Genomic DNA, 22,778 nt, shown 5'->3' with positions numbered 1-22,778 from the left:
TGTGCTGCAGGAATGTCCTCGGTCCTGTCTGTCCTCCTGTCTGTCGTCTATATAATAATAATAACTTCTGATTATTATTGCTAATAATATTATATTATATGTATTATAACATTAATATACTCAAATGTAATATAAAATATACCCACAATGCAACATAAAGTATTTTACTGTTTATTTTAAGTTTCACTAACAGAAGAATAAATTTAAGTTTGTTTTCTTTTATCGTATATTTGTGTTTTATTTATATTTTTACTTGAGGTAATTTAATAATATAAACACTGAATTACAGACGTGTGATCAAATTAAAATACATATTTCTTTATTTTAAACGTCTTCAGTCACAATAAAGATAAAATTAAAACTTTTTGAAATTTAATTTTCTGATTATTTTATGTCTTTCAGTTGTTTGTGTTTGTCTTTTAATCCATTAAAGTCCGATCAATCGATATAAACACAGTGAGCGTAACAGAAACTCTCCTCGTTCCAAACTCACCTGGCGGCTTTCTCCACCTGCCGTCACTCCTGACTGAGTCTCCGCCCACTGATGACCTCACAGACTGACAGGAACCAGAGTTTCAGGATTTGGGACAGAAACAAGTCGACGCTCAGAGAGAAAGGTAAGAAACTTCTGCGTCCGGAAGCTTTTAGATAAAATACTTTAAAAACCTGAAACCTGAAACATCTCGCTGATGTTTAAAATCCTTCATCAGCGACGTTTCGATGAGATTCTCGTTGTTTCTGTCCGTTGTTGCTTCGTCGTGATGATGTTTGTTGTTTTTATTTGTGCTGTTTGATCCTACAGTGAGATGTTAGCCTAGCTTAGCATACAGTGCTCTGTACACTCTAAAAACAAACGTTTTGCATCAACCTCTCTCAGTTGTGACTTCTAATGAAATTATGTTCAATCAATGTTCTGTGTCGAGTTTTTAAAGAGAAGAGAGAATTTAAAGAGTTTTAAGTTCATTAAACTCTTCGTAACTTGTTCCAACTAGTTTGTCCACGTCGTTTCAACACAACTCATCAGCATAATGTTTGTAACTTAACAGGTTTATTTAGTTTGAAATACTTTTAGAGTAAAACCAGATCAATTAACTCATTAAAATGTTAAAACTGATTAAATAAAAAAAGTAACCCTAACTCAATTTTATTATTTCTACAATTAAAATAACTATTGTAATAATAATAATTTAAAGAGACTAACCAGTAATACACAGTAACAGCAATGTTTCTGTAACTTAAATAAAAAGCTTCTAAATAAAAAATTTTTTTGAACTTTGTGTTACTTAAACTGTTTAAACTATTATTTTTTAATATAAACTAACTTATATTATTACAGTGTTTTAATATTTAATGTAGAGAAAAAAGTTAGTTCAACTCAAACTGTTTATTAAAGGAAACAATTTAAGCTTAAAAAATATTAGATTTAAGTAACTTAAGTATTTGTTGTTTAGGTAACTTAAATAAATTAAGTGAATTGAACTTTTTTTAAAAGACCAGTGTGTAAGATTTAGTGCCATCTAGTGGTGAAGTTGCAGCTCATTTTTCTTCCACTAAAGCAAATAATTAGATTACAGCTGATGGCATATAATTAATGTAATAATTACAAATTAATAAAATAATTACTGCTGTAACCTGATTAACATCCAAACTTAAAATGTACAGAAGTGTCTGATTCTATTAGAACAGTAAAACATATATTAATAATATTAAATGAGAGTTCACAGGATACAAACCACTGCTTTAATATCGGATTATAATGTTTTTATTTACAATATTCATCCAAAAGTCTCCATTAAAAAAATAAAAGTACAATATTTAAGTATAAAGTTACTTAGTTAAGTATTAGTTCCTTTCTACCACTTTGGTTGGTTCTTTGCACCAATTTAAAGGTTTGAAATATTTTCATCTTTTGTCCTAAAAAATGTGGTTTTAAACCAGTTTTATTGTCGTTTTCCAGCTTCGAGCAAACAGCTCTCTTCTGTTTCTGTGATTAAACCTCCAACATCTCTAATATGTGTCAATCTGCTGTGTGTGTGTGTGTGTGTGTGTGTGTGTGTGTGTGTGTGTGTTACAAACATTATCGTCACCATCAGTTTATGGTTCCTGTTCCACATATTTTGCATATTTTCCTGCTCTGATAAAACGCTTGAACTTTCAGTCGGAAGCAGAGCGACGCTTCACTTTACTGTTTAATGCTTTTATTCAAGTTTACTGATTATTATTCTTTAAACGGAGGCGTATGAATGCTACATGCTAACCACAGCTAGCAGTGTGCTCAGGTGCCGTCGTCATGGTGACGGCAGATCAATGTAGGTGTGTCAGTAGTAAAGGTAAAAGTACATAACGAGGATATCAGATATTATTAATGTATTATATCAGATAAAAACATCATTAGACTTTATCACAATAACAGCAGTTACAGTAAAACATTGTTTTACAGCATTCAGACGTATTTTCATCTAAAACTGTTTTTTAAGGTAAAATATGGAATAAAAATCAACAGTACTAATATTGTTTACTGTACTAGTATAAAAAGTTCTACCTTATTTATTATTATAAATTCTGTTTATCCAGTGTTTTACTGTAAATGTATCTTTATATAAACTGCATTTGAAAGGAAATTATATTCAATAAAGTCGTTTTTTAAATTGCAAACAAACAAACAAAGTTTCAGACGTATTTTCATTTAAACTATAAAGAGTCTCTCCAGACACTTTAATCTCACATTCATTCAAACATTAAATTATTAAATTTAAATAATTGAAAATAATAAAAATGCTGCAGACAACCTGTTGGTCACATGATGTTTTTCTAGAACAGTGACACTGAACGCACCTCACATACAGGTGACACACAGGCTCCGCCCCCTCCCTCTTCCTGCTCACACCTGTTCAGAACCAACAGGTAATGATCAGCCTCAGAAACACAGAGAGGAAACTGCAGACGGGTAGAGAACTGTCTGTGTGTCCACCTGTCTGTCTGTGCAGTGACTCACCTGTGTGCTGTTGTTTTTGGTTGCGAGCTGCTGTTGGTGTGTTGGAGTTCAGCTGTGAGCAGGAATGTAGTTGGACCTGGTTCCTGTGTGAGAGGTGTGGAGGTCTTTAGCTAACAGTTAGCACAGCAGTGCTAACACTGTCGTCCTCTGAGTGACGTTTCCTGTCTCGTGTCCTCCCGCAGTACGATGATGGCGGAGGCAGCGGCTCCAGATCTGTTCTCTGAGCAGGAACTAACCTGCTCCATCTGTCTGGATCTGTTCGATGAACCCGTCTCAACTCCCTGTGGACACAACTTCTGCCAGGTAACACACCTGAGTCCCATCCTGAAGCTCACTGTAGCTAACAGCTAACAGCGCCACCAGTGGTCGTTCATTAAACTGTAGCTAACAGCGCCACCAGTGGTCGTTCAGTGAACTGTAGCTAACAGCGCCACCAGTGGTCGTTCATTAAACTGTAGCTAACAGCGCCACCAGTGGTCTAGGCAGTGAACTGTAGCTACAGCGCCACCAGTGGTCGTTCATTAAACTGTAGCTAACAGCTAACAGCGCCACCAGTGGTCGTTCATTAAACTGTAGCTAACAGCTAACAGCGCCACCGTGGTCGTTCTTAAACTGTAGCTAACAGCGCCACCAGTGGTCGTTCAGTGAACTGTAGCTAACAGCGCCACCAGTGGTCGTTCATTAAACTGTAGCTAACAGCGCCACCAGTGGTCGTTCAGTGAACTGTAGCTAACAGCGCCACCAGTGGTCGTTCATTACTGTAGTAACAGCTAACAGCGCCACCAGTGGTCGTTCAGTGAACTGTAGCTAACAGCGCCACCAGTGGTCGTTCATTAAACTGTAGCTAACAGCGCCACCAGTGGTCGTTCATTAAACTGTAACTAACAGCCACCGTGGCCGTTCAGTGAACTGTAGCTAACAGCGCCACCAGTGGTCGTTCATTAAACTGTAGCTAACAGCGCCACCAGTGGTCGTTCATTAAACTGTAGCTAACAGCGCCACCAGTGGTCGTTCATTAAACTGTAGCTAACAGCGCCACCAGTGGTCGTTCATTAAACTGTAACTAACAGCGCCACCAGTGGTCGTTCAGTGAACTGCATCCTGGGCGTCGGCCAACAGAGACAAACACTGAACGCTGTAAAATAACTGACGATCATATTTAGAATAACGTTACTATCTGCAATGTTCCTATATTTTATTAGGACCATTAGCTCCATGCTACTAACTAGCTCGCCATTTACAAACCACCCATCAGCCAACACCACGAAGCAACCGACACCAGACCCACAATGCAACACCAAGACACAGCCTGACAACCCCAGTTAGCTTAGCTACAATTAGCTAGCTGGATGCTCCTGGCTCGTAGAAAGCTATCGTTAGCTTTGTACCGCTACATCCTTTATTGTTGGCTAACATCAGAATACATAAGTTAGCATCATAGATCAGGTTAGCTAGGGAAGCTAACTGAAGCTAACTGAAGCTAACTGACACAGAACAGGATTCAGACTTCAGAACCTTTAATATTTAGTAATACAGAGTTCAGATCGATCAATATATTTCTTCAGATTTCTTGAAGCATCATTAATGTCTGACCCTCCTTCTTCTTCTGCTGTTTCTTTGCAGGCGTGTATTGGCGGTTACTGGGCGTCGAGTCCCGTCTGTACGTGTCCTCTCTGTAAACGTGAGTTCGATGAACGTCCTCAGCTCAGCGTCAACAAAGTCTTCGCTCTCATCGCAGACAAATACAAACTGGCTCGTTACGGAGCCGCAGGGTTACCGATGCCGGTCAGGAACGGGACGTCGGCGCTGGAGGGCGCCATGACGCCCAACGCCGGCAGCACCAACCCGTTCCTGGCGGTGTGCGGTGAGGAGGTGGTGTGGTGTGACGTCTGTACAGGTGTTAAACAGCCCGCTATCAGCTCCTGTCTCACCTGCACCGCCGCATACTGCACTGAGCATGTGCAGCCACATAAGACCTCACCTTTCTACGCCAAACACCCACTGATGGAACCCCAGGAGGCCCTCAAGGGCCGCACATGCTCACTACACCACCGCCTGCTGGAGGTGAGGGGAACTACAGACTTATTTTATGTTTGCACGGTTTGATCAATATTGATTTATGATTGATCACAAACTAATGTCTCCAGATGTACTCTGCAAACAGGAAGTGCTAATAAGTAATTCAGCATTTAAATTATTTCTGAGTATGTTTCAAACAATACATTGCACGTGGTGTCCCACAGGGTTCAGTACTCGGCCCACTACTTTTCTAACTTCTAATGCTTCCACTACATTATACAACATCACAAAGTAAAGGAGGAAGAAACTGAAGTTATTGATTCTAAAAGAGACCAAATCCTAACTGATGTGTTCACTTGTCCAGGTGTACTGTCGGACATGTCAGCGCTGTATCTGTGCCATTTGTGTCCTGGAGGAACATCGAACACACAAAACCGTCTCCGTCCAAACGGAGAGACTCTACAAACAGGTAGAGAGCAACAGACACTCTTATTATTACTTATTGTAGTTTACTGATTAATTTACTAATTAAACCGACTCACCTGTGTTCACCTGCAGAAACAGGTAGCGAGGACGGAGCAGGAGATCCTGAACCGGATCAAAGAGAAAGAGATTCGTGTGACTTCGCTGAAGAAGAGACTGGACGGAGTCAAAGTCAGACATCTTGTTTATTTATTAGATATTTTATAAACCATTATCAACATGGCCGCCACTGCTCCGAACTATAAATATTATATTTAATTACAGTTACACACTGGACCTTTAAACCATTTCTATATTTGACCAGCTAGTTAAACATTCTTACATAACTTTAAACTGTTTGTACTATTTATCCATTAACAGACATCCCAAAATATTTCACTTTAATATTAAATTTAATAATCGTTGATGTTGTGATTTATTCTCAGAACCACGCGGACGGCGAGCGAGGCGAGGTGGAACGCCTCCTGGACGAAGTGTCCAGCTCGCTGGACAGGATCCGGTCTCAGGTGGTGGGCGGGATCGAGAACCAGCTGGAGGCCGTGATGTCAAAGGGGGAGGGGCTAGTGAGCCGTCTGGAGGCGGAGCTTAGCCAGCTAAAGGATGCGAGGGCCACGCTGGAGGTCCAGGCCATCAGTCAGGATCACATCGGCTTCCTGCAGGTGAGAGCTGAACAGTTCTTTACCTCCATGTCTTCTACGTGAATCCTCCCTCGTCCTCACCCCTCTCCCCCCCTCAGAGTTACGAGGAGGCCACAGCTCCTCTGGCTGAGGACCAGCAGGACGAGGTGGACGAGGACGAGGAGTTCTCGCTCCACTTCCAGTTGGGGGACGTGAAGAGCGCTCTGACCGAGGTGAAGGACAAGATGGAGGACATCAGGATGGGGGAAGTTCGCTCCCGAGGCTCCCGAGGCTCGTGTGAGTCGCAGCCGCTCAGTTCAGTTTGGAAGAAACTAAACCGAAAAAACTCTAAATGTGAATCTGCACAACACCAAACAAACACCACACACACACACACACACACACACACACAGTGACGTATCGGAAACGTTGGGTGACCTCTGACCTCTGCGGTGTGTTTCAGTCTCATCTGGGGATCTGATGATGGCAGAGAGCATGCTCAGTCTGAGAGGAAGCACCGCCAGTCTGAGGAAGAGTCAGTGGTCTCTGCGAGGTCAGTGACTCCTATATCTGCACCTGTCTCATCACTCTGACTTTTATTGTGAAAGAATGACCGTGGTTTCCTGTCTCCCTGCAGATCTAAAGAAGATCAAACCGGTCTCAGGTATTAATCAATAATTAATCAATAAATAATGATTATTATTAATGTTAATGAACAGCAGCTGTTAAATAAATGTGTTTGTTCTGTCACAGGACACAAGAAGGCCCGAGTCTACATGGGTAAGAACTTCGCTCTTATTATTTATTTATTTTTTATTTATTTAATTAAATCTACTTTTATTATTATTTAAGATTAGAACTTTTGTTTCATTCTAATATTTGAATTTATCTAAAAAAAAAAGCTCTTTTTATTTAACATAGAATGCTAACATGCACATTTTATATACTGTGAATGTTATAATACTTATTAATTATTATTATTATTATTATTATTTAGTCCAGCTTTATTTATTGCAAAGATCAGCTGTGGTTTGAGTCTAACAGTGAGATGTCCTAAAAAGGCCACCGTACCGCCGATGCTACAGCGTCACTGTGGTAAAGATTTGTGAAGTTTTCGTGTGTGTGACGACCGTGTTGTTAATGTCTCGTTGTCGTTGTGGCGTCCAGAGGACGTGACGTTGAACCCGGTGACGGCGTATCCCTTCCTGATCCTGTCTGAGGACAGGAAGCAGGTGAAGCGAGGAGAGAAGCTGCAGTTCTACAGAAACAGTCCGCAACGCTTCGACGTCTGGTCCTGCGTCAGCGCTAAAGAGGGCTTCAGCGCCGGGCGCCACTACTGGGAGGTCAGAGCCAGAACATACACAGTCCTGATCTAGGATCCAGTGTCACACTTATTAAACTGCTGTGTTCACCTGCAGGTGTCCGTCGGGGAGAACAAGGACTGGAAGCTGGGCGTGGTCAGTGAGTCGGCTCAGAGGAAAGGTCTGTTCGACATGAGTCCTTCTAACGGATACTACGCCATCTGGTGGAGTGGCAGCCATCTGCGGGCGCTCACTGTGCCGCCTCTCACCAAGGTCCAAACTCTTTATATTAAATAATACATACAGTTAAAAGGCTTCTGTCTCTTTATATCAGTGTACATTTGGTATGGAAGCCCACTGCTGACAACATAAGAAAATAAAAGATTAAAAGTTACAAATCATAAAAAAAAAAAAACAGGAATAAAAAATTAAATTCTTTCCAAAGTAACGAGATATAAAGTCGGTTTTGGTTTCTGATCATTTTGACAAAGTAAAAGTTTTGACTCAATCAATTAATATCTTTTTTTTTCTCCATTTATTTTTATTATTCACAACGCTGTTGTATAATTTCCTGGCATTAACAAGCTTCCATACAACCTGAATAAATGTGTTTCTGTGGGCCGTGCAGGTGAAGACTCCTCAGAAGCTGCGTCAGGTGGGCGTGTTCCTGGACATGGACGAGGGTCAGGTGTCCTTCTACAACGTGAAGTCGGGCTCGGAGATCTACAGCTTCACCAGATCCTCCGAGTTCACCGAGAGGATGTTTCCTCTGCTGGGGACCGGAGACAAAGAGGTCCCCCTGGTCCTCATGACCACCCAGCACCACCTCGCCTGAGGGGACCGGACCGAGCCACAATGACGCAGACAGAACCTGGGAGAAAGGGGGAGGTAATAAATGGGGGAGGGAGCACTGGGACATTAACGCTGGTTGGCGGCCATGTTGGAAGCTCAGAAACTGAATCCTCTGATAGAGATCGGTGTCACCATGGTAACACAATATATCTATAGTTTCTTGCTATAAAAAGTTCCTAATTGTTCTAAGATAACAAGATCCTCCTCTGTCCCAACAAGATCCTCCTCTGTGTCCCAACAAGATCCTCTTCTGTGTCCCAACAAGATCCTCCTCTGTGTCCCAACAAGATCCTCCTCTGTGTCCCAACAAGATCCTCTTCTCTGTCCCAACAAGATCCTCTTCTGTGTCCCAACAAGATCCTCTTCTGTCCCAACAAGATCCTCTTCTGTGTCCCAACAAGATCCTCCTCTGTGTCCCAACAAGATCCTCCTCTGTGTCCCAACAAGATCCTCCTCTGTGTCCCAACAAGATCCTCCTCTGTGTCCCAACAAGATCCTCCTCTGTGTCCCATCAAGATCCTCTTCTGTGTCCCATCAAGATCCTCTTCTGTGTCCCATCAAGATCCTCCTCTGTGTCCCAACAAGATCCTCCTGTGTCCCAACAAGATCCTCCTCCTCTGTCCCAACAAGATCCTCCTCTGTGTCCCAACAAGATCCTCTTCTCTGTCCCAACAAGATCCTCTTCTCTGTCCCAACAAGATCCTCTTCTGTGTCCCAACAAGATCCTCTTCTGTGTCCCAACAAGATCCTCCTCTGTCCCAACAAGATCCTCCTCTGTGTCCCAACAAGATCCTCCTCTGTGTCCCAACAAGATCAGAAACCAACGTGTTTGTGGCGGCAGCAGAAATTCGATGTATGTGCAGATTCTTCTGCTTCTGGTAACAATGTTGTGAAAAATAAATATACAAATAGAGTGAACTTTAAAGAACTGAATTGTGTAATAATTATATAAATTATTCAAACTCCTGATTTAACGTTATTTAATCACAATGAGAAATTAAATTGGTTTCTTTTAAATGTTTTCCTTCCTGTTTGTTAAACTTATTGATTTCCTGCCAATAACAACAAGCTTTATTATTTATTATACACAGTTCCAAAGTTCTCTCAATGGTTGAACCAAGATTAAAATAACTTTATGCTGTTTCCCTTTAATGTCTGCTGGTTTCAGCTGGTTCATCACGTCAGTGCAGGATGATGTTGACAATAAAAATCTGTTTTCAGTTCAGAAGTTTATCTGGAATAAAGTTTTTGTTTTGGAGGCAGAAACAAAAAGGCAATATATACGGAGGACCAACACTGCCCAAATCACACATAAGTGTGCCATTAAATGCACCAAAAATACTATTAAAAATAACTAAGCATTAATTAATTTATAAATGTTTCTGTATAAAGTTGATCTCCTCAGGCTGATGTTGATCAACCAATAGGAGAGAAGCTGATCACATGACACCTTGAATGAAGCAGAAATACAAGCAGAAAAGTAAAAAATACAGAAATAAACTGTTATGGTGGAAATTAAACAAATAAAAGCAAAATTAAATGGGAAAGTAACTAAATAGGAGGAATGGGGGATTAATTTAAAGCTAAATACAGAAATATTAATTTAATTAATGCTTTTTTAAATTTTTGCATATTTGTTTATCGAGCTTCAGAATCTCTGCAGAGGAAACACCGAGCAGATCTCACTGACAGGAAGAGCACAGAGAACTTAAATAAAATACTGTGCAGACTCAAATAACAAAATAGATGAAAAGAGTGTTTTTGTCTCTGGAGTCTGGTGGAGAGTGACACTAGCTGTTAGCCTGTCAGCTAACGTAACACTGCAGCCGATGATGTCACAGCGTTCGGTATTAAACGGACGCCACAATAGTTATAATCATTCAAGTTCATATTTTATTTAACATAAATCATATTGCAGTCAATGTGAACAGCTGGGGTTTCAATATACACAATATAATCGTAACATTTTAAGCCCCGCCCCTCTGTGACCCCGCCCACAACCCCCCTCCCACCCGCCAAAATGAAAACATAAAGCCCCCTCCCCCTCCCCAAATAAACCCCGCCCACCCGACTCCTTTAAACAAATACACTTAGCCCCGCCCCCTACGACTACAGCCCCGCCCACCTGACACGAGGCTCCGCCCCCTGACGCTGAGAAAGTGTGTGTGTGTGTGTGTGTGTGTGTGTGTGTGTGTGTGTGTGGTTTACCAGCAAACTCCAAACGGACTCATCGCAGCGTTCGTGGCGGCAAATTGACGAGATTCAGTCGGCTCACCTGTCTTACCTCCACCTGTCTCACCTGTCGACAGGTTCCCATTTATTCTAGTTATTATGAAACTTGAGAACAAATCTGCATCGATGTCTTTGAGAGACATTTTAAGGTGCATGTGCTCAAGCCCCTCCCACTGTGACGCACAAGCCCCTCCCTCGAGCACTGACCTCCGCTTTAAGGAACTTTTTAAGGCAAACCTGCTGATGCTGTGGCTCACAAGCCCCGCCCCCTATTACCCACAAGCCCCTCCCACTCCAACCAGCGCTGACATCATCATACCTACAGCTCACCTGAGAGCTACGCTGCCATCTTGCTTAAAGGAGCTTTTTAAGGCTTACCTGATTGTGTTGATTCACTAGCCCCACCCATTCTGACTCTCAAGCCCCTCCCACACCAACTGGCCCCTCCCCCTAGCTCAGACGCCATTATACCTACAGCTGCAGACTCCACGTGTTGCCTTCAGGGAACATGTATTTCAGGGACTTCTTAAGGCGAATCTGCTGTTGCTGAGACTAAGAGCCCCTCCCACCCTAACAAGCCCCCCCCCCTTTAAAGGCGTGGCGGTTTTAGGGATCCTAACTGCAACTTTCTCCAGTCCTGTCGTCACCGGGAGGTTGCCAGGCAACCAGCCGAGCCGATGAGCTGTGTCTGGAGTTTGCTGACGTGTGACGAACAAACAAATGGCGGCGAGAGCGAGGGGGGCGTGTCCTTCTGACCACCTGTCTGATGCAGGTGTGTTCGCCACTTACAGAAAATAAAAAAAATTAAAAGAAAATCATGTGGTCGTCATCATCATCAGCGTTGTGGCGTTCTCCGAATCACTGACCTCCCCCTCCCTCCCACCCTCCCGCCCTCCCGCCCTCCCGCCATCATCACCCTTGGCCGCTGCTCGCCATCAAGTCCAGTTCTGGTGTGTGTGGTGTGTCGGAGTCCCGCTGTGGCGTGTAAACGGTTGAATGCTGCGTCTTGGAAGTAAAACAGAGAGAAATATGGGAGGAGGGGGGAGGAGGGGGAGACGAAGGGGGGAGGAGGAGGGGAGGGGAGGGGTTTCTTCGTCTTCTTCTTTTGTTTTAGAACAGAAAAGCGTCTTCTGGCGTGCTGCTTTCTGTCACCGCGGCGCCTGCTGCCGCCAACGAGCAGGACTGAGGAGTAAAGGGGGGAGGAGGAGGGGGTGAGGAAGAGGGGGAGGAGGAGGAGGGGAGGACTGTAGGGGGAGGGGTGGGGGAGTTTGGAGAATCATGGGACGCCAAGTTATTTAAGACACCTCTCGAAGTAGGTGGCGCCCACGTATCCGCCCCTCAGAGAGCGATGGACGTTCTGCTCAAAGAGCCGCCGGTTCGTCTGGAGGACTTCTGCCGCCTCCTTGTTCAACGGGTCCTCGGGGTTCGGCTCCTGGAGGGGGGAGGACGGGGGAGGAGAGGGGGGAGGAATTAACACATTAATGCTTTAGCTTCCTCATATTTACCTGTAACTAAAACTTGCTTGAATTTCCCTTGAGATAAATAAAATATCTAAAACAAAAAGAAAAGACTGAGCGACACTGAGCTAGTAGCTGCTAACGCTATGAGCTAGCTTCATTAGTAAACGCCCCCGAGTGCAGGATGAGTCATCAAATACATTTATTGATTATCAGGAAGCTCTAAAACACCATTAAGAACACCTGAACAGGACTTCCTGTCCCTGTTGGACACTCACTAGAAATAGATACTGTAGACCGTAGATGATGGAGTTTATTGTCAGCACAGGCTTCCAGTCCTCTCTGTGGAAGAGACAAACACAGACAGGTTCCTCTGTAGATAAAAACCTTTATTCTAAAGCAACAAACACAGAAAGGTTCCTCTGTAGATAAAAACCTTTATTCTAAAGCAACAAACACAGAAAGGTTCCTCTGTAGATAAAAACCTTTATTCTAAAGCAACAAACACAGAAAGGTTCCTCTGTAGATAAAAACCTTTATTCTAAAGCAACAAACACAGACAGGTTCCTCTGTAGATAAAAACCTTTATTCTAAAGCAACAAACACAGAAAGGTTCCTCTGTAGATAAAAACCTTTATTCTAAAGCAACAAACACAGAAAGGTTCCTCTGTAGATAAAAACCTTTATTCTAAAGCAACAAACACAGACAGGTTCCTCTGTAGATAAAAACCTTTATTCTAAAGCAACAAACACAGACAGGTTCCTCTGTAGATAAAAACCTTTATTCTAAAGCAACAAACACAGAAAGGTTCCTCTGTAGATAAAAACCTTTATTCTAAAGCAACAAACACAGACAGGTTCCTCTGTAGATAAAAACCTTTATTCTAAAGCAACAAACACAGAAAGGTTCCTCTGTAGATAAAAACCTTTATTCTAAAGCAACAAACACAGACAGGTTCCTCTGTAGATTAAAAACCTTTATTCTAAAGCAACAAACACAGAAAGGTTCCTCTGTAGATAAAAACCTTTATTCTAAAGCAACAAACACAGAAAGGTTCCTCTGTAGATAAAAACCTTTATTCTAAAGCAACAAACACAGAAAGGTTCCTCTGTAGATAAAAACCTTTATTCTAAAGCAACAAACACAGAAAGGTTCCTCTGTAGATAAAAACCTTTATTCTAAAGCAACAAACACAGAAAGGTTCCTCTGTAGATAAAAACCTTTATTCTAAAGCAACAAACCCAGAAAGGTTCCTCTGTAGATAAAAACCTTTATTCTAAAGCAACAAACACAGACAGGTTCCTCTGTAGATAAAAACCTTTATTCTAAAGCAACAAACACAGAAAGGTTCCTCTGTAGATAAAAACCTTTATTCTAAAGCAACAAACACAGAAAGGTTCCTCTGTAGATAAAAACCTTTATTCTAAAGCAACAAACACAGAAAGGTTCCTCTGTAGATAAAAACCTTTATTCTAAAGCAACAAACACAGAAAGGTTCCTCTGTAGATAAAAACCTTTATTCTAAAGCAACAAACACAGAAAGGTTCCTCTGTAGATAAAAACCTTTATTCTAAAGCAACAAACACAGACAGGTTCCTCTGTAGATAAAAACCTTTATTCTAAAGCAACAAACACAGAAAGGTTCCTCTGTAGATAAAAACCTTTATTCTAAAGCAACAAACACAGAAAGGTTCCTCTGTAGATAAAAACCTTTATTCTAAAGCAACAAACACAGAAAGGTTCCTCTGTAGATAAAAACCTTTATTCTAAAGCAACAAACACAGAAAGGTTCCTCTGTAGATAAAAACCTTTATTCTAAAGCAACAAACACAGAAAGGTTCCTCTGTAGATAAAAACCTTTATTCTAAAGCAACAAACACAGAAAGGTTCCTCTGTAGAACAAAAAAGGTTTTAAAAACCTTTATTCTAAAGCAACAAACACAGAAAGGTTCCTCTGTAGATAAAAACCTTTATTCTAAAGCAACAAACACAGACAGGTTCCTCTGTAGATAAAAACCTTTATTCTAAAGCAACAAACACAGAAAGGTTCCTCTGTAGATAAAAACCTTTATTCTAAAGCAACAAACACAGAAAGGTTCCTCTGTAGATAAAAACCTTTATTCTAAAGCAACAAACACAGAAAGGTTCCTCTGTAGATAAAAACCTTTATTCTAAAGCAACAAACACAGAAAGGTTCCTCTGTAGATAAAAACCTTTATTCTAAAGCAACAAACACAGAAAGGTTCCTCTGTAGATAAAAACCTTTATTCTAAAGCAACAAACACAGAAAGGTTCCTCTGTAGATAAAAACCTTTATTCTAAAGAACAAACACAAAAGGTTCCTCTGTGATAAAAACCTTTATTAAAGACAAACACAGAAGGTTCCTCTGTAGATAAAAACCTTTATTCTAAAGCAACAAACACAGAAAGGTTCCTCTGTAGATAAAAACCTTTATTCTAAAGCAACAAACACAGAAAGGTTCCTCTGTAGATAAAAACCTTTATTCAAAATTTATTCTAAAGCAACAAACCCAGAAAGGTTCCTCTGTAGATAAAAACCTTTATTCTAAAGCAACAAACCCAGAAAGGTTCCTCTGTAGATAAAAACCTTTATTCTAAAGTAACAAACACAGAAAGGTTCCTCTGTAGATAAAAACCTTTATTCTAAAGCAACAAACACAGAAAGGTTCCTCTGTAGATAAAAACCTTTATTCTAAAGCAACAAACACAGAAAGGTTCCTCTGTAGATAAAAACCTTTATTCTAAAGTAACAAACACAGAAAGGTTCCTCTGTAGATAAAAACCTTTATTCTAAAGTAACAAACACAGAAAGGTTCCTCTGTAGATAAAAACCTTTATTCTAAAGCAACAAACACAGACAGGTTCCTTATTTAACAGCTTTAGTTACTTAGATTTTAAAACAAGTAATCAGCATATTAAATATGAAGGGTGAGGTCATCATGTACTTGTAAAATACATTTTTTTTTTACTGTAATAAAGAAAAAATTTTGATTTTACGGCTAAAGTTTTATTCCATATTTTACCGCATTAATACAAATACACTGTAGCTTTAAGGGGACAGGTGTCACTGAGGTCACCTGGTGCAGGTACACACTTTAAATGAAGAGTGAACACACCTTAAGATATTTAGGCAGACGTTTCCTTCCAGGTCGATGTTGGGGTGGTACACCATCGTCTCACACTTTACCTTGGGGGGGTCGTGGGGGTAACCCTGTCCTACCTGAAACACACACACACACACACACACACACACACACACACACACACACACACACACACACACACACACACACACACACACACATACACAGTTTCCAGGTGTATCAGGGAGCACATTGTATAAAGCAACTGATCAACCAAACTACATTCAGGAAACAGCTGTTTTAAAAGCTGTTTGCTCGTCGCAGACAGACTTATTATTATGATTATTATTATTTCAGCATCTTATTGATCCGTTATTAACTCACAGATTGTATTTCATCCTGCTGCAGTGAGACAGGTTAAATTAAAATAAAGAAATGTGACTCAGTTTGAAGAAGATAATAATCAGAACCTACTGATTCTCTATTGATTACATTATAGATATTAGACATTGGTGATGTCATTGATTACAGCATCGATCGATTATTAAATATAATAAGAATGAATATACAAAACATACGTAATGCAATTATTGATCAGGGCAAATTAAAGCTGTGATGTTCTCTGTGAGTGCGACAGACAGACAGAGAGAGACAGAGACAGACAGAAAGAGACACAGACAGACAGAGAGACAGATAGAGACACAGAGAGAGAGAGAGAGAGAGAGAGAGACACAGAGAGAGAGAGACACAGACAGAGGGAGACAGACAGACAGACAGAGACAGACAGAGAGAGTGACAGAGAGACAGACAGACAGAGAGAGACACAGAGAGACAGAAAGAGACACAGACAGACAGAGAGACAGATAGACACACAGAGAGAGAGAGAGAGACACAGAGAGAGAGAGAGACACAGACAGAGAGACAGAGACACAGACAGAGGGAGACAGACAGACAGACAGACAGAGACAGACAGAGAGAGTGACAGAGAGACAGACAGACAGAGAGAGACACAGAGAGACAGACAGACAGACAGACAGACAGAGAGAGACAGAGACACAGAGAGACAGACAGGTGTGTCTCACCTTAAAGCTGAAGACAAACTTTCCTCCTTTGTAAAAACCCTGTGAGACAAACAGAGATCCTGTCAGACTATTATCAGACAGACAGGTTCTGATCCAGAGACTCGGTCTGGACCCCCATATGGGTCGTGGGAGGTTTGATGTGCTCGATTCCTTCCTCCTGCTCAACGGCCTGCGTTATAAACGCTGTCTCTTTAAACGTAACCAGGAACCCTCCTCGCTGTGCGTCATAAAGTCACTACCCAGAGGTGTGGACCTACAGAAGCTGCTCAGATGGTCTACAGATATAAATATATATATATAGAAATATAAACAGTGTCAGGGTGAATGTGCATCCTATATACTAGGGCTGAACGATTAATTGCATTTGCGATAATATCGCTATATGATAAAACGCGATTTTCTAACCGCAACTTGCGCGATTACAAGGTGGTCACGTGACGCGAGCAAAAGAGTGGAAAACTCGGCTGCATCAACTTTTCATGCTGCTCGACGGAACAGTCAGAAACGGACACAGCTGAGACTTTAGTCTCGAAGAGGAACAGCACGTCGGTGGTGTGGAACTATTTTGGTTTCAAAAGAGAAGATGCTGCGCAGCGTCAGGTGTTGTGCAGAGCGTGCCGTGCTCCGTTGCTACTTCACAGGGTAACACTACAAACTTGTTCCAGCACTTAAAAAAATACCACAAATCAATGTATGACAGTTGTATGGCCAAAATGCCGAGCACCAGAGCACCAGACAAGCCAAATACCTCAAGACAGGGATCACTGACCGTTTGAAGTGTCCCTCCATATGAACGTAACTCAAAACGGCACGGGGAAATCACTCGGGCAATAACCGAGTTCATAGCCAAAGATATGATGCCTCTCAGCACGGTGACCAAGCCTGGGTTCATGGCATTGATAAATACGCTGATAAACGGTACAGTACACCCTCCCGTACATACTTCAGTCAGACTGCCATACCGGAGCTGTACAAAAAGTGTAAAGAGAAAGTCGCCCTGGAGCTTAAAACGGTGGAGTTTTTTTTGGACAAGCCACATATCAAGTGTTATTGTTGTGTACTTGAGATAAGTGAGGTTGAGCTATATTATAATATTCAAATTGTTTTTTTATTGTCTAATTGAAAAGGGCATTTCTCCGTTTTTTATTTATAACTTTATTTACTTTGATTTTACAAAATATTTTCAAAGTAGTAGAGGCAAATTCTGTGTTTCAGTTGTGTGAAATGTTACTGACTTGGGAGCAGTAAGATACATATAATTTTAAATTATTTTTTTCTTAAGACTGTAAATTTTGCACAGTGTTTACAAAGTGCATGCCTTTGTTTAAATTACTTAAATGCACAGTGGCAAAGCCACAGATGTTTCTGTAATGAGCAGTTAAATAAAAATGTCATTTATTTCAAGGCATACATCTTTTAATTGAATTCTAACAAATAGGCCCAGCCTATGGGAAAGAACATTTTACACTAAATGTATCTAATATTGTGTTGTTCATATCTAAATCAGTCATTATGTTTTGTTGGGAAAAAAAGATAAAATAAAAAATAAATAAAAATAGCATATTAAATCGCAATTGCAATATTGGGGGGAAAAAAATCGCAATTAGATTATTTTCCCAAATCGTTCAGCCCTACTGTATACAGAGTAACAGTGTCTCAGATATTAACTCCAGTTACTGTGCAGCTCTACAGCGTTCACCACCAGGATGCTTTCTGTTTCCAGGACCTTTCCAGGAGTTTTATTAACAATCCAGGTCCCAGCCGGTCCTATAATTTAACATAATCTACTGTTAGGCGTGGTACTGACTGATTACAGGTAGCAGGACGCTCTGTTCTGGTTTACAGAACATTCAGAGACTTCAGGGATCATTTCCAGGATATTCGCTCATTTTAAATCAATTTCCACGACTGGAAAACTAGTTTCTACATTTCCAGGTTTTCCAGGTCGTGTGGGAAATCTGTACTGTCCTCTGCTGCTGAACCAAGGATGAGAATATTGATGAATATTGATGAATGGTACACAGACCTCGTCTGGCGAGATGATGAGTCTGAAGTTGAGGAGGTCATCGTCGTCGGGGAAGTTGATCTCACACGTCTTTGGCAGGTTCAACTCATTGATGTCTGGAACAGATAACGATCAATCATTCACAGTCTTTCAGTATTCGGTGCAGTGAGTCGACTCTCAGTAATACAGAAAGTGATGTTTTCACCTCATTGGTCGCTTAGAAAGTTACAGAAAACATTTCTGTGGATTTATGAAGCTTTTATAAGACTTTTGCTCTTTCATGAGAAATAATGAATAATGAAAATAAAACATCATAATTCTGACTTTAGTGTTTAATATTGTGTAAACAGCTTCAGACTACAGTTACAGTAGTTTATTGTACAGCCACCGTGCTGTCAGTCACTATAAATATAAAGTAGTTTACAGTGTAGCGCTAACAACGTCTGACCACCCAGTTTGTTTCAATCCTGTAAAATTTAACACATTAATTACTGTTTTTTGTCTTTGTAAGAACTAATTTCCCAGGACTTTCTTTGATTACAGGACAGCACTTGCTCACAAACGGTGGTCAGGTTAAAGACTCTCCGTTAGCTCGCCTTCGTGGCGCACTCTCCTCTCTGATCTGTTGGTTGTTGGTTGTTCGGGAGCACGACAGATAAATGACGTTATGTTTATAAAAGTTACCGAGTGCAGCTTTAAGTCTGTATGGATGTTCAAATGAAGACAGTAGAAGAAGCTACAGGAGGAGTTCGGCTCCTCTGACGACTCAGTCTATATATATTTATATATATATATAAAATATACTCTGTGTATGTAAATATATAAATATGGACACACCAACCCGTCCGTACAATGTCTGATTAAACTCACTTCCTGGCTTCAAACTGTCTGTTTATCTTCGATTATTAAGAAATTCTTTCACTTTCTCCTGTAATTTTATTTTATTTGTTTTAAAAACATAAAAAGATGAATGTCAGTTTTCTGGAGCTCAGACGAACCCTGGAGGGGCTGATATTGTTTACTGTAGTTTACACCCCCCCAAAACTACACAAATCAGCTGTTCAGAGGAGCTGCACTCCTCCTGTAGTTAGCACTGTAGTTAGCATAGTTAGCACTGTAGTTAGCATAGTTAGCACTGTAGTTAGCACTGTAGTTAGCACTGTAGTTAGCATAGTAAGCACTGTAGTTCATATTGTAGTTAGCACTGTAGTTCATATTGTAGTTAGCACTGTAGTTCATATTGTAGTTAGCACTGTAGTTTATATTGTAGTTAGCACTGTAGTTAGCATAGTTAGCACTGTAGTTCATATTGTAGTTAGCGTAGTTAGCACTGTAGTTTATATTGTAGTTAGCACTGTAGTTAGCATTGTAGTTAGCACTGTAGTTAGCATAGTTAGCACTGTAGTTCATATTGTAGTTAGCACTGTAGTTCATATTGTAGTTAGCACTGTAGTTAGCACTGTAGTTAGCACTGTAGTTAGCACTGTAGTTTATATTGTAGTTAGCACTGTAGTTCATATTGTAGTTAGCACTGTAGTTAGCATAGTTAGCACTGTAGTTTAGTATTGTAGTTAGCACTGTAGTTAGCACTGTAGTTTATATTGTAGTTAGCAGTGTAGTTAGCACTGTAGTTTATATTGTAGTTAGCACTGTAGTTAGCACTGTAGTTTATATTGTAGTTAGCACTGTAGTTAGCACTGTAGTTTATATTGTAGTTAGCACTGTAGTTCATATTGTAGTTAGCACTGTAGTTAGCACTGTAGTTCATATTGTAGTTAGCACTGTAGTTAGCACTGTAGTTCATATTGTAGTTAGCACTGTAGTTAGCACTGTAGTTAGCACTGTAGTTTATACTGTAGTTAGCACTGTAGTTAGCACTGTAGTTTATATTGTAGTTAGCACTGTAGTTAGCACTGTAGTTAGCACTGTAGTTTCATATTGTAGTTAGCACTGTAGTTAGCACTGTCGTAGTTAGCACTGTAGTTTGGTGACTCGTCATTCGGTGCAGGAAACTACGATGAATTTACAGAAAGGTTTATGTTGGGTTTGAGTTTATTTCCGGACGGAAACGATTGCGATTTGTTTTTATTTTAATGTTGATTATTAACTATTGATCTGTGAGGGTGACTCATAACTAACAGCCAATATCAATAACTTCAGATCAGAGTGATCAGTTAAACTCATCTCTGATCGATATTCACAGGACATAATAGAAACTTCCTCAAGTTATTGACAGTTCGGGCTCATTGATCAGTTGATCAGCTGCTGTTATTGATACTGATCAATAAGAAGCATACAGACAGTTTATTGATGACAGAACAGCTCGTGTTGGTGTGTCAGAGGGTGAACTGTTGGCTGATCGACAGACACTGAAACCGATAATCGATCAGTTCAGAGTGGAAGGAAGAAATAATCAGAGCTGACACAGCAGGTTAGCTAACAGCAGCTAGCCGCTAGCTCGCTCAACCTAAAGAGCTCTTTATGTTGAGCTAGCTAGCGGCTAGCTGCTGTTAGCTGCTGTTAGCTGCTGTTAGCTGCTGTTAGCTGGGTGCTAACACATTAGCTCCTCGCTGCGTTTTGTTTTCAAATATAGAAACAAGCTAGCCGCGGTTAGCTCGAGGCTAGCGTTAGCATGCTAGCAGTTAGCCTGAATGTTCGCGGGGCTCCGGAGGGGCTCCGGAGGGGCTCCCTGCGGCAGAGAGGGGACCGGAGAGGGGACCGGAGAGGGGACCGGAGAGGGGACCGGAGAGGCCGCAGGCAGCAGCCGGTAGCCGGGGCAGTGGGCCGGGGTCGAGCCTACCTTTCTGTATCCGGAGCTGGGCCGCGCTCGCTTTTTTACCCCCGGCTCCGGTTCTGTTTCCTCCAGCAGATTCCTCGTCTTTCTTCTGCTGCTTCAGGGAAAAGAGCTTAATCATCTTCAGTTATTGATAAGTGATTGCCTATACTGTGTGTGCCGGCGGTGTGCGGCGGTCTGTCGGTCTGTGTGGACGGTAACGAGAGGCGGTTGAGTCCCAGCAGCACCGGGAGGTTGATGGAGCCGGTGCGTCCCAACTAATCACACTGAGGAGGAGCTAGCTGCTAGCCTAGCATGGTAGCAGGCAGGAGAGGCCGGGCAGAGGGGGGGGGGGGGGGGGGGGGGGGGGGGTGTTATTTATTATAATAACATTTAATACTTTAATATTCTATAAGTAGCTTTAGACTACACTCTCAGTAGTTTAGTGTAAATCTAAATACAGAAAGTTACTGTAAATATAAAGCAGCAGTTTCACACAGTGATTTACAGACATTAATAACACTATTGATTATAATATAGGTATTGATCTGTGATGGGCACATTTTACACTCATTGATCGGTTTAAGTTCAATAAAAAAAGATAAATAATATAAACTAAGGTCAGTGCTTTACTATAATGTTTAATATGTTTCCAATAATGTGCAGATATTTCTAACTCTTCCAGAGACATTGAACCCAAACACAACCTCAAGCTGTTTAAAGAGACCTTTGATTCATTATAACTTTATTTTATCAATGAATGTTCTTGAAAACTCACATTAAATACTTAATAAATGAGACCTGATGAATGTATTTAACTGTTTATATTCCATTAGTAAAATAATGAACACATTATGTATTCTTAATAAAGGAGATAAAATAAATGCTTTGAGTTTCTTTCTCTCACTTTCTGAGACAGATAATGTGCATTTAGTAAACAACCGCTCCGCTCGGCTTTGTGCATTAAAGGTGATACAAATAAAATAATTCATATTTTTATATAGTCTGTACAAACTGACCACATTAGCGGTCGCAAGGCCTTCTTGATTTAAAAGGTTGTAAGAAAATATGTTATAATTTGTTTCATTTCTGTGAAGAAAATAAAATAAAATTATTGTTTTTGAAGTTTACATTATTATTTAAGATCTAAACTTTGGAGACCTGATCCCAGCGTACACTGACAGAGCTTCAGTCTCTGATCAACATCAGACAGATATTAAATCTGTCTGGTTGTTAAAACTTGTTTGTGTCATTATACAGTGATAATATGAGATATATACTAACTGTATATTAATATGATATCTGATATCATTAGAATATTCTGCTACTTTTATTCTTCACACTACAACTCCCAGGATGCCTTTCTTCACTCGACGCATTGCGACGTAACCACGCAGAGGGAGGCGGTGCGTGCATATTTTCACTGCCCATATTTTATTTACAACATTTATTTATTTATTTTAACCCCCCCCCCGTCACCTGTGTGATGTAATCAGTGCGGGGGGGTTAAACGTGTCACAGGCGACCAACTGACTCTCAACACTGAACCGAATCACGCACAGCCCCGCAGCCCCGCAGCAACGCGTCACACAATAGAGCCGCAGAACAATAGCCTCGCGCTGCTCCTTATTACCAATAACTGATCGATCTGGACGCATTGATCAGCGGGGCCTAGTTCCCGCGGAGGGTTATTACCGGTTATAACCGAGTGTCCAGTTGAAATGAACCGTTGGTGGAGTTTGGAAGACCCGCGGGAAAAAGAGAGGAAGAACACGTTGTAACGTGTGGAGGGGAGGGGAGAGAGAGGTTCACTCACAGTGGAGAGAGAGAGAGAGAGAGAGGGAGGGAGGGGGAGAG

At 41.0% G+C, this 22,778-nt stretch overlaps 2 protein-coding genes across 53 annotated transcripts; one reads left to right on the top strand and one right to left on the bottom strand.

Annotated features, from left to right (window-relative positions):
- The first annotated feature begins 511 nt into the window (after positions 1-511).
- On the top strand, positions 512-9,195 carry LOC127374514 (E3 ubiquitin-protein ligase TRIM39). Of its 3 annotated transcripts, none has more exons than XM_051419926.1 (13): positions 512-617; positions 3,178-3,298; positions 4,619-5,059; positions 5,379-5,483; positions 5,573-5,668; positions 5,923-6,156; positions 6,234-6,411; positions 6,578-6,667; positions 6,752-6,778; positions 6,868-6,894; positions 7,282-7,457; positions 7,533-7,688; positions 8,044-9,195. In XM_051419926.1, exons 2-13 carry the CDS (start codon positions 3,182-3,184, stop codon positions 8,248-8,250), a joined length of 1,854 nt encoding a protein of 617 aa, XP_051275886.1. In that variant the 5' UTR covers positions 512-617; positions 3,178-3,181; the 3' UTR covers positions 8,251-9,195. The 3 variants fall into 3 exon arrangements, with proteins under 3 accessions (XP_051275886.1, XP_051275884.1, XP_051275885.1); XM_051419924.1 differs by having other exon boundaries at positions 6,234-6,468; XM_051419925.1 differs by lacking the exon at positions 512-617 and having other exon boundaries at positions 3,096-3,298; positions 6,234-6,468.
- A 2,081-nt stretch (positions 9,196-11,276) lies between these two features.
- On the bottom strand, positions 11,277-21,228 carry ube2m (ubiquitin conjugating enzyme E2 M). 50 transcript variants are annotated; one of them, XM_051420252.1, is made up of 13 exons: positions 20,949-21,228; positions 18,170-18,264; positions 16,144-16,182; positions 14,811-15,198; positions 14,517-14,712; positions 14,359-14,456; positions 13,926-14,268; positions 13,227-13,814; positions 12,933-13,177; positions 12,785-12,882; positions 12,687-12,735; positions 12,235-12,343; positions 11,277-11,931 (listed from the first exon to the last, which is right to left on the bottom strand). In XM_051420252.1, exons 1-4 carry the CDS (start codon positions 21,061-21,063, stop codon positions 15,052-15,054), a joined length of 396 nt encoding a protein of 131 aa, XP_051276212.1. In that variant the 5' UTR covers positions 21,064-21,228; the 3' UTR covers positions 11,277-11,931; positions 12,235-12,343; positions 12,687-12,735; positions 12,785-12,882; positions 12,933-13,177; positions 13,227-13,814; positions 13,926-14,268; positions 14,359-14,456; positions 14,517-14,712; positions 14,811-15,051. The 50 variants fall into 50 exon arrangements, with proteins under 50 accessions (XP_051276212.1, XP_051276184.1, XP_051276195.1 ...); XM_051420224.1 differs by having other exon boundaries at positions 12,235-12,588; positions 12,638-12,882; XM_051420235.1 differs by having other exon boundaries at positions 12,638-12,882.
- Positions 21,229-22,778: the final 1,550 nt, after the last annotated feature.

Source organism: Dicentrarchus labrax, unplaced genomic scaffold, assembly GCF_905237075.1.
Source record: "Dicentrarchus labrax unplaced genomic scaffold, dlabrax2021, whole genome shotgun sequence".
Taxonomy (NCBI): domain Eukaryota; kingdom Metazoa; phylum Chordata; class Actinopteri; family Moronidae; genus Dicentrarchus; species Dicentrarchus labrax.
Note: the sequence above shows the minus strand (reverse complement) of the source record. Positions and strands in the feature narration are given on the sequence as shown.

Coding starts and splice junctions, on each gene's coding strand:
- LOC127374514 (XM_051419924.1), top strand. CDS start 3,182: ATGATGGCGGAGGCAGCGGCTCCAGATCTGTTCTCTGAGCAGGAACTA. Junction 5,669..5,922: donor AGAGACTGGACGGAGTCAAA/GTCAGACATCTT, acceptor ATTTATTCTCAG/AACCACGCGGACGGCGAGCG. Junction 6,895..7,281: donor GAAGGCCCGAGTCTACATGG/GTAAGAACTTCG, acceptor TGTGGCGTCCAG/AGGACGTGACGTTGAACCCG.
- ube2m (XM_051420222.1), bottom strand. CDS start 21,063: ATGATTAAGCTCTTTTCCCTGAAGCAGCAGAAGAAAGACGAGGAATCT. Junction 18,265..20,948: donor CCAGCTCCGGATACAGAAAG/GTAGGCTCGACC, acceptor TATCTGTTCCAG/ACATCAATGAGTTGAACCTG. Junction 15,199..16,143: donor AGTTTGTCTTCAGCTTTAAG/GTGAGACACACC, acceptor TGTGTGTTTCAG/GTAGGACAGGGTTACCCCCA.